This window comes from Saccopteryx leptura, chromosome 4 (assembly GCF_036850995.1).
Source record: "Saccopteryx leptura isolate mSacLep1 chromosome 4, mSacLep1_pri_phased_curated, whole genome shotgun sequence".
NCBI lineage: Eukaryota > Metazoa > Chordata > Mammalia > Chiroptera > Emballonuridae > Saccopteryx > Saccopteryx leptura.
Genome location: NC_089506.1, coordinates 213408121 through 213420847, shown reverse-complemented (window position 1 = coordinate 213420847; position 12727 = coordinate 213408121). Strand labels below are relative to the sequence as shown.

At 56.0% G+C, this 12727-nt stretch overlaps 3 protein-coding genes across 3 annotated transcripts; 1 reads left to right on the top strand and 2 right to left on the bottom strand.

The window, feature by feature from the left end:
• Nucleotides 1-567: 567 nt before the first annotated feature.
• MLST8 (MTOR associated protein, LST8 homolog) lies at nt 568-5545 on the top strand. Its single transcript, XM_066382863.1, has 9 exons — nt 568-761; nt 2114-2288; nt 2464-2515; nt 2600-2762; nt 3212-3287; nt 3370-3522; nt 4369-4493; nt 4652-4815; nt 4959-5545. Exons 2-9 carry the CDS (start codon nt 2160-2162, stop codon nt 5075-5077), a joined length of 981 nt encoding a protein of 326 aa, XP_066238960.1. The 5' UTR covers nt 568-761; nt 2114-2159; the 3' UTR covers nt 5078-5545.
• BRICD5 (BRICHOS domain containing 5) lies at nt 5428-7610 on the bottom strand. Its single transcript, XM_066382864.1, has 5 exons — nt 6593-7610; nt 6298-6453; nt 6118-6219; nt 5702-5855; nt 5428-5604 (listed from the first exon to the last, which is right to left on the bottom strand). Exons 1-5 carry the CDS (start codon nt 6926-6928, stop codon nt 5510-5512), a joined length of 843 nt encoding a protein of 280 aa, XP_066238961.1. The 5' UTR covers nt 6929-7610; the 3' UTR covers nt 5428-5509.
• A 615-nt stretch (nt 7611-8225) lies between these two features.
• On the bottom strand, nt 8226-11220 carry PGP (phosphoglycolate phosphatase). The gene is made up of 2 exons (XM_066382862.1): nt 10439-11220; nt 8226-10314 (listed from the first exon to the last, which is right to left on the bottom strand). Exons 1-2 carry the CDS (start codon nt 11076-11078, stop codon nt 9989-9991), a joined length of 966 nt encoding a protein of 321 aa, XP_066238959.1. The 5' UTR covers nt 11079-11220; the 3' UTR covers nt 8226-9988.
• Between the last annotated feature and the right edge of the window lie 1507 nt (nt 11221-12727).

Below are 12727 nucleotides of genomic sequence, written 5' to 3'. Positions count from 1 at the left end.
ATTGATTGCTTCTCATATTTGCCTTGACCAGGGGCCTCCAGCTGAGCCAGTGACCCCTTGCTCAAACCCAGCAACCTTGGGATCATGTCCATGACCCTAAGCTCAAGCCTGCAACCTAGGGTTTCAAATCTATGACCTACCTCAAAGTTCCAGGTTAATGTTCTATCCACTGCACACCACTAGTCAGGCCATACTTATATTTTTAAAAGTTATTGCTGATTACCTGAAATTCAAATGTAACTAAGTGTCCCTTAATTTACCTGGGAATCCTACCCGAGGTGGTGGCGCAACCTGATTTCACGACCCAAGCCTGGAAAATGAGTAGCTCGTGTCACAAGGGTGGGGTGCATGAGTGAGCAGAAGGCTGGGGCCACTACTTTGTTCATCTACCCCGTGTCTCCAGGCAGCACCAAGGCCTCCACTGGTTCTTCCCGGGCGGGAGGGGCCCGGAGTGCCAGAGGTTTAGTCTTGTTCCAACCACCCCCGTATGCTCGTGGTGTCGCCCTAATGGCCCATCGATAATTCTACGCTCGGCTTCAGACACTATCGACTCACTCCGGCTGCGCTCGCCGTCCTGGACTGCGGCGGAGCGCAGAGCCGCATGTAAGGCTCGGAGGTCGCCCGACGAGAGCTAGAGAACTGCTACTGTATGGCAGGAAGAAGGCGCCTGGAAGAAACTCGCCCAATGGGACGGAACTAGGACGGTCGGCGGAGCACCGGAGAGCGCCAGGGTCTCGCCACAGAGCTCCCCGTCACATCAGGTCTAGCCGCTGGCCTGCTACGCATGCGCAGCCGCAGCACTCTGGTTTTCCCGTCGGCCCGTCTGCCGCGTTGCGCACGCCCGGCTTCCCCTGCTGCGGTGCCGCGGCCGGGACGTGACTGCCCCCTGCTGGCGGCGGGTGGGGTGGCATTGGGGGCGAGTCGGGCCGGAAGGGAACTAAAGCCTTGGAGGAGAGAGATCGCCCCTGGCCGGTTCCCGTTTGTGTCCATGAACCTCAAAGATTCTCCTTTTATAATCTTTTTTAGATGATAAAATGGGAATAATATATAGTTCTCTGGGTGGACCTATAATCTGTTCAGGACAGTGGTTTTCAACCCCTGTGCCGCCAGAATTAAAATTTTTTTCCCCCATTGACTTGAGAGGAAGAGAAGCATCAACTCGTTTCATTTAGTTTTCCATTTAATTGTGTACACCTTGGTGGCTTTTTCTGCGGTTTCATGACCGGAGGTGGAACCGCGATCTCTGGTGCTCTACGTTCACTGAGCACCTGGCTAGGGCAAGATTTTTTTTTTTTTTTTTTAATACGTTGATTTCACAGAGAAGGATGGGAGTGGAGCAAAAAGTATCAATTCATAGTTGCTGCACTTTAGTTGTTCATTTGGTTGCTTGTATGTGCCTTGACTGGGCAAGGCCAGAGTTTCCAACAGCAACCTCAGTATTCCAGGTTGTGCTTTACCCACTGTGTCACCTCAGGCCAGGCAAGAATTATTATTATTTATTATTGAGAGGTGGGGAGGCAGAGATACAGACTCCCACATGCATGGCTGGGATCCACCCAGCAAGCCCCATACAGGGGATGCTCTGCCCAACTGGGGCTGCTGCTCTGTTGCTTGGTAACCAAGCTATTTCAGCACCTGAGGCCACAGAGCCATCCTCAGCACAGGGGGTCATCTTGCTCAAATCATTTGAGCCATGGCTGTGGGAGAGGAAGAGAGAGAGAGAAAAAAGAAGGGGAGGGGTGCAGAAGTAGTTGATCACTTCTCCTATGTGTCCTGACCAGGAATCAAACCCGGGACTTCCACATGTCAGGCCATTGAGCCAACCAGCTACGGCCAGGCAAGAATTTTTAAAACATACCTGACTCAGGTCAGAGGCACTGACCTCTTTTCCCTTAGGTTGTCAAATAAAAAAATGACAGTAGCCAACACTGCAATAGATATCTGGTGTGAATGAATCAAAATTATACTTTTTTTCCCCCCAGTCAGCAAAATTTTTGTGTGTGTGTGTGTGCCACAGAATTTTAGTAATTAGTTTACACATGCCATGAAATTGAAAAGGTTGAAAATCGCTGGTTTAGGATGTGGAGAGTATACTGACCTTTCTATTTTTCAGATGTTCTGAGCCTTGACCCCTACTAAGTCTTCTTAGCAGCCACAGCATGAACACATCCCCAGGCACGGTGGGCAGTGACCCAGTCATCTTGGCCACGGCCGGCTATGACCATACCGTGCGGTTTTGGCAGGCCCACAGTGGGATCTGCACACGCACAGTGCAGCACCAGGACTCTGTATCCTCTGATAGAGAGGTGGGGAGGGTGGTGCTGGACAGGACCCCTGGTGGGGATAACAGCCTGGGCCAAGGCCTGGGGTGGGGAGGATACAGCAGCAACTGATCCAGATGGTGGAGGCCTTGAGGGTCCCTGACCCCAGGGCTCTGCTGGTCATCCTCCTTAACAAATACAGCAGGTAAATGCACTGGAGATCACGCCCGACCGCAGCATGATTGCTGCTGCAGGTATCTGAGCCCTTAACTTGATCCCTAGCCTATGGTAGGTCGATCTAGGCCCAGCCAAAACTTCAGTTTGGCCTGTACCTACAGGTTACCAGCACATCCGCATGTATGATCTCAACTCCAATAACCCCAACCCCATCATCAGCTACGACGGGGTTAATAAGAACATCGCATCTGTGGGCTTCCATGAGGACGGCCGCTGGATGTACACGGGTGGGGAGGACTGCACCGCCCGGATCTGGGACCTCAGGTGAGGGTGCCAGGCAGGAGGGGCCTGCTGCCTGGATGTGTGGAAGTGCTGGATGTGTGGGGTAAGGGCCCAGCTGCAGAGTTACTTAGGTCGTGTTCCCTCAGCAGAGGCTGAGGCAGGGTTTGCTCTGTGGGTGATTTATTGAAGGCAGTGAGGAAAGCAGGTTAGGGAAGAGATAAAACCACGAAAGTGTGACTCCAGCCTCAACCTGATCCCACAAGAAGCTCTGGAGAGTAAGTTGCATCAAAGAGGCAGGGGGCTAGCCTTTCTGCCCCTTCTGAGTCATGCACTGACTTCAGGCTGCCCCTGGTGAGTGACAGTTTTCCCAAGTATTTCCTGTGGGGCAGCTCCTATCAGCAGAGGGATAAGAATAAATGGCCAGGGAAAGGTCGTCTTGGTGGGGCTCCAACAGCATCCCCCCTACAGACTGTGTATCTCCCATCCTGAAGGTCCCGCAACCTGCAGTGTCAACGGATCTTCCAGGTGAACGCACCCATTAACTGTGTGTGTCTGCACCCCAACCAGGTGAGGAGTATGCACGGGGCTGGGCAGCCTGGGGCATACGGAGGCAGGGCTCCTGCCTTACCACACCTCCCCTGCACCCCAGGCAGAGCTCATTGTAGGTGACCAGAGCGGCGCTATCCACATTTGGGACTTGAAAACTGACCACAATGAGCAGCTGATCCCTGAGCCTGAGGTCTCCATCACATCTGCTCACATCGACCCAGATGCCAGCTACATGGCAGCAGTCAATAGCACCGTGAGTCCTGTGCTGCTTACAGTGGGGGAGACCAGCTTGGCACCCAGCACCTTATCTCCCTTATTCCCCAGATGTTCCCCCAGGGCCCTCCCCTTACCCCACAGTCCTGCTTTCCCCTCCTGGTTCCAGCTTCATCTCAGCCTCCAAAGTCAAGATGCCGCCTCTCATTACCTGCTGTAGCCCCAACAGTGTATTCCACCTCCTGGATTTCTCAAGTCAGCCCCTCCCACCCTATCGTTTCCTGGCCCGAGTTTCCCTTGACCTCCCCTCTCTGTGGCCTCCCTCCCTCCTCTCTCACCTCTCCTCACCCCAGTCCATTCTCTTTCTGCCACCAGAACATTCTTCAGCAGTACCAGCCTGATCCCTTTGTCCCCTTGCATAAATCCCATGATGTCCCTGGCTTCTTACCATGGCCTCAGATGGCGGTTTGGCCCCAGATCTGTCCAGCTTCATTTTCTCCTTTTAATGAACAGTAAATCATTTGTCCCACAACATCCCCAGACGGCTCTCTCCTGAGCCTTTGCGCTGCTATTCCCTTTCTGGGGTGTCCTCCTCCCATCTCATCCTCCACATTCTTGCTGGCCAGCAGTACCTTCTGGGAGGGCAGACATGGCCTCCTGCTCTCGGCCTACCAGGTACAGTCCTTGGTTGGGGCCAGGCCGCCCAGGTGCTCCCTGCAGGCAGGACCAGATGTGCCTGCTACATGTCCTCAGCCCCCAGATCCTCTGTGTACAGCTACAGTGTTGGATGGCAGCCCCTGGATCTGGGTCTGCCTGCTAGAGCATCCTTCCCCATGTGCCAGACTGGAGACTCTGGTCCTCCCATGACTTTCCTCCTACCCTGCAGGGAAACTGCTATGTCTGGAATCTGACGGGGGGCATTGGCGATGAGGTGACACAGCTCATCCCCAAGACCAAGATCCCAGCACACACCCGCTATGCCCTGCAGTGCCGCTTCAGCCCAGACTCCACGTGTGTGCGGGCCTGCGGGACCAGGAACCCTCGGATGGCTGTGGGAGGAAGGGGTCTGCCTAGGGCTGGGGGCTTCATGGGTCGGGGCCTAGATGAGGGATGGCAAGGGTTGGAGTGGCTGCTGATGACACTGCCACTGTGTTCATACCCACCCCTAGGCTCCTCGCCACCTGTTCGGCTGACCAAACATGCAAGATTTGGAGGACATCCAACTTCTCCCTGATGACGGAGCTGAGCATCAAAAGCAGCAACCCTGGAGAATCGTCCCGAGGCTGGATGTGGGGCTGCGCCTTCTCAGGGGACTCCCAGTACATTGTCACTGGTGAGCCCTCCCCTCCCTGCTCCCCTGTCCCGCTAGCCCTGTGGTGGCTGCTGCTGCTTCCCTGCTACTTGGGAGCCGGCCTCCAGTGTGGCCCAGCTCGGAACCAAGTCCTGAACTGCTGCCTGCACCCTCCCTCCCTGCAGCTTCCTCTGACAACCTGGCCCGGCTCTGGTGCGTGGAGACAGGAGAGATCAAGAGAGAATATGGCGGCCACCAAAAAGCTGTGGTCTGTTTGGCCTTCAATGACAGTGTGTTGGGCTAGCCTGTGCCCCCTTGGGACTGCAGGCAGCCAGCAAGCGACACTGGGTAGAAGTGACTGTTCAGCTGCCAGGTCAGAGTGAACCCCCATGGGTTAGTCTCTGCCAGCCTAGGCTAGCTGGACCTGACTGACCTACTCTGGCCCCTTCAGCCAGCGTAGATTGGCCAGGCTGGTCTGCCTGGGGGCTCTCTCAGTCCCCAGTTGCCTATCTGGATGTGACAGGGCTCAGGCGGCTGACCCAAGCCAGCCTGACTGCTGCCCACCCTCAAGCCAGTGCTTTTCCCCTTCCCGACCCGTTACCTGTCCCGAGGCCACAGAGAACACCATCATGGCCAGGTGGAGGGGTTTATTAGCCCCTGGTGGTGACTGCCTTCCATTGTACTGATGACAGGGCTGGCCAGCTGGCTGGCCTGTGGGGCTGGGCAAGCGGGGGGCTCAGTCTGGGAGGTAATAAAAGCAGACTGACACGCAGATGTTGCTTGGGAAGCAGATGTCGATGCACAGGTAGATCAGCCGCTGCCTCCGGGGCCCTGAAGGGAGGGGCCTCTGTGAACCCCAAAGGGCTCCTCCCCTGTCTCAGACTGTTTGTGGAAGCCCAGGCCTCTCCCCACAGCCACCTTGACTCACCCTCTGCTCGACGGGCCCAGTAAATGGGAGTCTTTGCACAAAAGTGCCGTACTGAAGGCCCCAGCTGGGCAGGGTCCACCTCATGTCTTCCAAGCACTGCTAGCAGCTCCTGGGCATAGTGGGTGTCCTGGCTGGGGCTGAGAGGCCCCTGGGCCTGCAGAGAAGGCTCTGGTGGGCCACAGGCCAGGGATACTTGTACTGCCTTTGGCTAGGCAGGGCCCATGAACCCCTGGACGTGCCAGCACTGTGGCAGCCCCGCCCTCGGCTCTTGTCAGCAGCCTTAGCAAAAGGAAGATAGAGCTTCTGTTCCCTTGAAACCAGAGCCCCAGCCTACCCCAGGTCCGGGCTGTACACAGGACCCTTTGTCTGGCCCCTGGCCCAGGAAGCCTGACCATATGAAGATTGGGGTTGCTCACCCTTGAGGTGTTTACCAGAAGCTGCAGGGTCTTGCGGTCTCTGGGCTCCATCAGGTGGAGGAAGCAGGCCCGGTGCTCTGCAGGGCGGTAACAGACACAGCCCTGGGGAGGCAGGCCGGTAAGGCAGGTATGCCTGAACACCTTTGGGCAGCAACCCCCCTCTCCCTACCGCCAACTCACGCTCTGCCCATCGAACAGCACTGCCCAGCTGTGGTTGCTCTGAGCCGGGGTTACCCTGATAGTTGCCACATTCCGGGCCACATCCACCTGGACAGTTTGGTTGGATGGGTATATCCTGGGGCTCGGCAGGGTCAGATGGATCATCTGCAGCAGTGGCTGAACGGAAAGCCAGAGCTCAGCTGGGCAGGCTGGGGCAGCCCTCAACCTTCTCACCCTAGCCCTGCTTCGAGGCTTCTGAGCCCTGGCCTCCTCCCCTCTGCACTGCTGCCCCTGCCTGGGTCCTGAGGAAGCTCACCTTGGGAGGGCTGTGAGCAAAGCCAAGAAACCCTCCAGCCACAGCCCCAGCAGCGGCCAATAGCAGCAGCAGTAGCAGGCCTAGGGCTCGCGAGCCCCCATGGCAGGGCCTGGTCGTCACCTGGGAGCACACTGCAGTCAGTGGGGCCTGGAGCAGAGACCCAGAAGCAGGCTGGTTCAGGGAAGGTAGTGGCTGAGGTGTGGGTGATGGGTGCTGCCCTCTTGTCCCCTGTTCAGGGCATACCTTTGACCCAGGAGTGGACACGGGGTGGTGGGAGGCACTCACCCTAAAAGGCCCAGGCCTGGGGTCCTCTGCACAGCAACTCCCCTGCTCCATGATGCAGCCCTGGTAACAATGCACCGATTGTCTGCCGCCCCTTGGGATCAGCCAGGAGCCTCTGATAAAGCCAAACCGCCGCCCCTGGCCCCCTCCCCTCCTGACCCTACTGCCTCCTCCCCAGCTCAGCTACCTGAGCTGGGACCGCCCCCTCCACCTGGGGGCCGGTGCTTGTCACTGTGCCTGGCTGGCTGTTCTGACACCTGGCCTGTGTTAACCCAAGTACATGAACCCAGGAAGGCACAAATCAAGACCTGTGGCACAGCATGGAGGGCGGCCCAGGCCTGGCAAGGGTGACTACAATCTGGTTGGGGGCAGTTTAATTTTTCCTAGAGGCCTGTTTCTAGTCTCCTGGGTTACTTCCAGACTCCTAGGGCCTGGCACAGAGCAAACTGTCAATAAATGCCTGTTTTGCCTGACCAGGCGGTGGCACAGTGGATAGAGTGTCGGACTGGGATGCGGAAAGACCCAGGTTCGAGACCCTGAGGTCGCCAGCTTCAGTGTGGGCTCATCTGGCTTGAGCAAAAAGCTCACCAGCTTGAACCCAAGATCGCTGGCTTGAGCAAGGGGTTACTCAGTCTGCTCAAGGCCCGCGGTCAAGGCACATATAAGAAAGCAATCAATGAACAACTAAGGTGTCACAATGAAAAACTGATGATTGATGCTTCTCATCTCTCTTCATTCTGTCTGTCCCTATCTCTCTCCTTGTAAAAAAAAAATAAATTTTTTTTTTTTAAAATAAATGCCTGTTTTATGAAAGATTGGTACTGGACTCTGCACCGCCATCCTACTTCCCAGACCCTCCCACTCCCAACACAGGATGGGTCACCTAGGGTCACCTAGTATCCCACAGGGCACATGCCTGAGACAAGGATGACTTCCAGGAGGCTCTGCTGCAGTACAGGTAGCCTACTTGAACCTTCCTCACACCCTGGGTGGTTAGGTCAGCTCCTGCCATTTCTTTCACTCAACTGTTATGGCCCTGGCTCCTATATCTCCAACCACTTGTCACTAAATTGCGACAATCGGGTCTCTACCCCAGCACTAGCAGGTTTCACATTGGTGTTCTCAGCAGGAGTCCTTCCCTATGCTGGGTTTACTCTGGGCCTCATTTTTCCTGGATCTTCAGAACTTGTCCCTCTGCAACAAGCCTGAGAGGAGATTGGGTTTCCAGCTCTGGAACTGAAATCCCAGAATGGCCTTTGACCACATGCTCCTACCCCATGCCAACACTAAGACCAGACAGCTGCAGCCTCTGTGTGAAGGCTGCTGTTGAGGCAAGAGCAAAGACCACTAGTCAGCATGGTTTGAGAGTTTAATATGCATTTGGGTTCACACAGTGCAATAAGGGCAGAGATGGGGCGCAGGCGAGAAGGGTGTAACTGACCGCTGCACCTGCTGTGTGCTCCTGGTATGGGTGACAACGCCCTGACAGGCCTGCTCAAATTCCAGACCCACTTTGAGCCGACCTCACAGAGCCAACGTCAGCACCACCAACCTCACAAGCACCAGCTAGCTGCCCTCCTGCTGCCTCACGGCAGAGTCCAAACTCCAGACGCCCCAGGCCTGGGAGAAGCTAAAGGCTGAGGATACCCTTTATTGCTGAGAACTCTTAGAAAACAAGTGGAAGAGTGCTGTGACTCTGGGACGAGGGGAGAAGCCACAGGACGTAGGCAGACACCACCGGGCACAGGGCAAGGCACCGGGAAGGAGCTGGCCCAAAGCAACAGCTTCCCAGGCTCTACCCTAGAAGTGCAGCCTGAGTCTGTTTATCAGGCTTGTACCCAAAGGTCAGCAACTTAGGGAACAGGCAGAAAAGGCCAGGGTTCCCAACCAAGAACCTGTGGCTAGCCAGTAGACCCTGTCAGTCTTCTAGCTGGCCACTGACAAATGACTCCAGGACCAAGATAGTTGGCCTCATGGACCATTGGCATCTAACCCCCACCCAAACAAGGGTATGGGAAGACAGGAAGAGATTGGATACTTTTTAAGAACCATTTTCCTGTTCTTGGAGACAAACCTTTTTTCCTCCACCCAGAGTGCACCCTGGGTAACAGGCATTCCTTCGCCTGTACAATGACTTTAGCCCTGCTGCTGGCTACAGGGCATGGAGACTTCTTCAGTGGGATTTGCCCTATGAAACAGAGCATAGCTATTTATCAACACGCTTAAGATTCAATTCCAACCCTTGACAAAGTTGTTTGAAAGTTTAAAAAAATAATTTTTGGTAACAATGCTGCTCTGAGCTCCCTATGCAGCAGGCCAAAGTTCAGCAAAGGCATCCATGCCCTCCTGGCCACTCAGCCAACAAAATGCTCAGTCCATGTCACCTGGATTTAAATGTACATTTGAGAAAGCCGAGGCTTAGCTGGGTCGAGTTTACAGAGCTGCACGACCACGTATGAGCAGCTGCAGCCCTGAGCATCAGAAACACGACAGACTCTCAATTATAACATCAGCGTGGTTTTTAAGGAAGTGTGGGGTGGTGGCGGTGAGGGGAGCACCCCGCACCCCAAGGACAGGGAGACCCTATCAGGGGGCAGACCCCTCCTGTGCTCCCCACCTGCAGGTGAAGAGCTGGGACGCAGCAGCAGGCTCCTCTGGTGATAACCACACCAATGGGGCCATAGGTTGGTCTGTACCAGTTTCTTGTGACAATCAACATAATCAGCCCCTTCTCCCCTTTGCCCTACAAGGGAGCTTGTTCCCTGAATGAAATTTTCAATAAAATACACGACATCCCTAAACCCGCCTCAGTCCCATCAGCAGGCCCTTGGGTTGTCTGAATCCTGGACGATGCGAAGCCTGCTCTTGCCAAAGGGCAACCAAGGCCCAGGACCCCCGACAATGCCCTCCAAATTTAAAAGTGCATCTTAAATTATAAACATTTGTAACAAAGTCGCCCCCCCAAACGTTACTTACAAGATTAACTAGTGCCTTAGCTTAACTCCAAGTATACTCTTTGAAGCCACCTAAGCTGAGCGTGTGCTTAAGCCCCACCTATTAATTTGGTTAAGTGGTTTTCAATTTTTTATTCTGTCGATTAAAGACGCTAAATCTTTAATCTTGAAGAGCGGGCAAAAGGTCGGCTATGCTGTCAACATAGAAGTCAGGGACCATTTTTCTCCTCGACACGCAGTCACTCTCCTGATTACTCTTCACATCTCCTAGAGTGGAGACGCCGGTGAGGGTCAAGATGGTCTTCAGGCCACAGGTAACGCCCAGGAGGATGTCTGTGTCCAGGCGATCTCCCACCATGACGGTGCGCTCCGGGTTGATGCCATACTCCTGGGACACGCAGTCGAAGATGAAGCGGCTGGGCTTACCTATGATGTCGGCCTGGCGCTGGGCGGCCATCTCCACGGCTCGGACCAAACAACCGGTACCTGCGGGGAGGGGCGGAGAGGGGAGGGGATGGGAAGGGAGGGGACAGGAGGAGAGCGGCCGGAATCAGAGGGCCGGACGGACCCGCCCCCGCCCTCCAGCCTCCCGCCCGCGGTGCGGACGGACCTGCGATGAAGCGGCCGTTCTCGAGCGGGAGCCGGTTGTCCATGTTGGTGCCCACGAGCAGGCAGCCGGGCTGCTGCAGGTAGCGCACGGCCTTGGTGAGCTTCATGTAACTGAAGTGCGGGTCGAAGCCCACCACGACCGCGCGCACGTCGGGCTCGAGGGGAGCGTCCAGCCAGGCGCCGGGGCCGTCGCCCTGCAGCGGATCGGGCCCCACACCCACGCTGGCGACGCCCACGGCCTCCAGCTCCGCCGCCAGGGCCGGGCTGCCCAGCACGTAGGCCTTGGGAGCGGGAGCGCCGGTCAGGCGCTGGCGCAAGTAGAGCGCGGTGCAGTAGGCCGTGCCGAAGACCTCGAGGCCGGCCTTGGGTCCCGTGGGGCTGCCGAAGCCCAGGCGCCGCAGCTTCTCAGCGTAGGCCTCGCGAGTCTTGCTGCTGTTGTTGGTGATGAAGCCAAGGCGCTTCCCACGGGCTCGCAGCGCCGTTAGGGCCTCAGGAGCGCCGGGCACGGCCGTCTCGCCGCGCCATAGAACGCCGTCGCAGTCGAACAGCAGCGTGTCCACGTCGGCTAGCAGCGCCTGGGCCCGCTTGGCGCTCAGCCGCACGCAGCGGGAGCCGTCGCCGCCGGTCTCCGCCTCTGCCATGGCCGCCTGCCGCCGTAGCCGCCACCGGCCGCCACCGGCCGCTCCTCACAGCCGCCCGCCGCCGTGCCCGTCCCGCCCCCGCCGTGCTCATTGGCTTCTCGTCTCACGCGCACCGCTCATTGGACACTGTCTATACCAATCTGCCCCTTCCTACCGCGGGTTGCGGGAGCTCAGCGCCAACCGTCACCGCCCGGTGCAGCAAAGGTGGCAGCTATTGGCTGCAGGGCCAGGGGTGCGCCGGTGATTGGCTGGCAGGGAGCCAACCGGTATTCGGAGTGGAGCGTTCACTGCGGAAATGCTGTGGAGCCAAAGAGCCGGCGCAGGACCTAAGGTCGCTGCTTATTGGGCAGCTCAATGGGCAGCTAGTTCACTGGAGGCACGTCGTCAGCCTAGGTGACGGACGTCCTTAATCGAGTGACCCTGGGACAGGCAGGTTACGACTGTACTGATTGGCTGGCTTATCTTCCGTTTTTAGGGCGAGGCTCCCCGCTGGGACTGGGGCGCCTGCACCAGTTTGAAAGGCAGTCACGTCCTCACGATTGCTTGGGTTGTGCTGTGTCATCTGCATTGGACATTCTCCGGACACGGTGTCAGGGCGCAGGCCCATAACGGCCAGTCCTGAGAACCAGCTCAAACTCCTTTCCAGCAAACCTTGCGTTCTTGTTTCCAGTCCTTTGCAGAAATGGTTTTCCTGTGTCTTAGTGATTTTGTGATTCCCAGGGCAGTGGGATTAGGGTCTAAGAGGACACTGCTCAGAACAGAGCACTTAATTGGACACAGTCATTATTGTTATTAGGTTATTGTTATCTTTTGCTGAGGTGTAATGTGCAGTAAAGTGTACAACTTGATGGAATTATTACATACCAATACATATGTGTAAACACAACCCAGATCAAGAAACATGGCTGACCAGTGGTGGTGCAGTGGATAGAGATGACCAGTTTGAAGCCCTGAGGTCGCCAGCTTGAGTGCGTGATCATCACATGATCCCAAGGTCGCTGTCTACATCCAGGGGGTCACTGGCTTGGCTTGACCCCCCAAATCAAGGCACATATGAGAAACAATCAATGAACAACTAAAGTGAGGCAACTACCAGTTGATGCTGCTCATCTCATCTCGCTCCTATCCCTTCCTGTCTCTCTCTTTAAAAAAAAAAAAAAAAATAGAATTACTGTATGACCCAGCAATCCCTCTACTGGTATCTACCCAAAAAACTCAAAAACATTGGTATGCAAAGACACACGCACCCTCATGTTCATTGCAGCATTATTCACAGTAGCCAAGACATGAAAACAGCCAAAGTGTCTCTCCATAGAGAATTGAATAAATAAGAAGTGGTACATATATACAATGGAATACTACACAGCCATAAGAAATGATGACAGGCCTGGCCGGTTGGCTCAGTAGTAGAGAGTCCGCCTGGCATGCAGGAGTCCTGGATTCGATTCCGGGTCAGGGGACATAGGAGAAGCGCCTATCTGCTTCTCTACCCCTCCCCCTCTCCTTCCTCTCTGTCTCTCTCTTCCCCTCCTGCAGCCAAGGGGAGCAAAGTTGGCCCAGGCGCTAGAATGGCTCTGGTTGCAACAGAGCAACGCCCCAGATGGGCAGAGCATCGCCCCCTGGTGGGCATGCCGGTGGATCCCAGTCAG

Bases quoted from the DNA above. Each gene is read 5' to 3' on its own strand.
- MLST8 (XM_066382863.1), top strand. From the start codon at position 2,160: ATGAACACATCCCCAGGCACGGTGGGCAGTGACCCAGTCATCTTGGCC. The intron at 3,288-3,369 runs GTGAGGAGTATG...CCTGCACCCCAG, and splicing joins TGTGTCTGCACCCCAACCAG to GCAGAGCTCATTGTAGGTGA. The intron at 4,494-4,651 runs GTGTGTGCGGGC...ACCCACCCCTAG, and splicing joins CGCTTCAGCCCAGACTCCAC to GCTCCTCGCCACCTGTTCGG.
- BRICD5 (XM_066382864.1), bottom strand. From the start codon at position 6,928: ATGGAGCAGGGGAGTTGCTGTGCAGAGGACCCCAGGCCTGGGCCTTTT. The intron at 6,454-6,592 runs GTGAGCTTCCTC...CTTTCCGTTCAG, and splicing joins TTGCTCACAGCCCTCCCAAG to CCACTGCTGCAGATGATCCA. The intron at 5,605-5,701 runs GTGAGTCAAGGT...CCCTCCCTTCAG, and splicing joins CTGGGCCCGTCGAGCAGAGG to GGCCCCGGAGGCAGCGGCTG.
- PGP (XM_066382862.1), bottom strand. From the start codon at position 11,078: ATGGCAGAGGCGGAGACCGGCGGCGACGGCTCCCGCTGCGTGCGGCTG. The intron at 10,315-10,438 runs GTCCGTCCGCAC...CCCTCCCCGCAG, and splicing joins GAACGGCCGCTTCATCGCAG to GTACCGGTTGTTTGGTCCGA.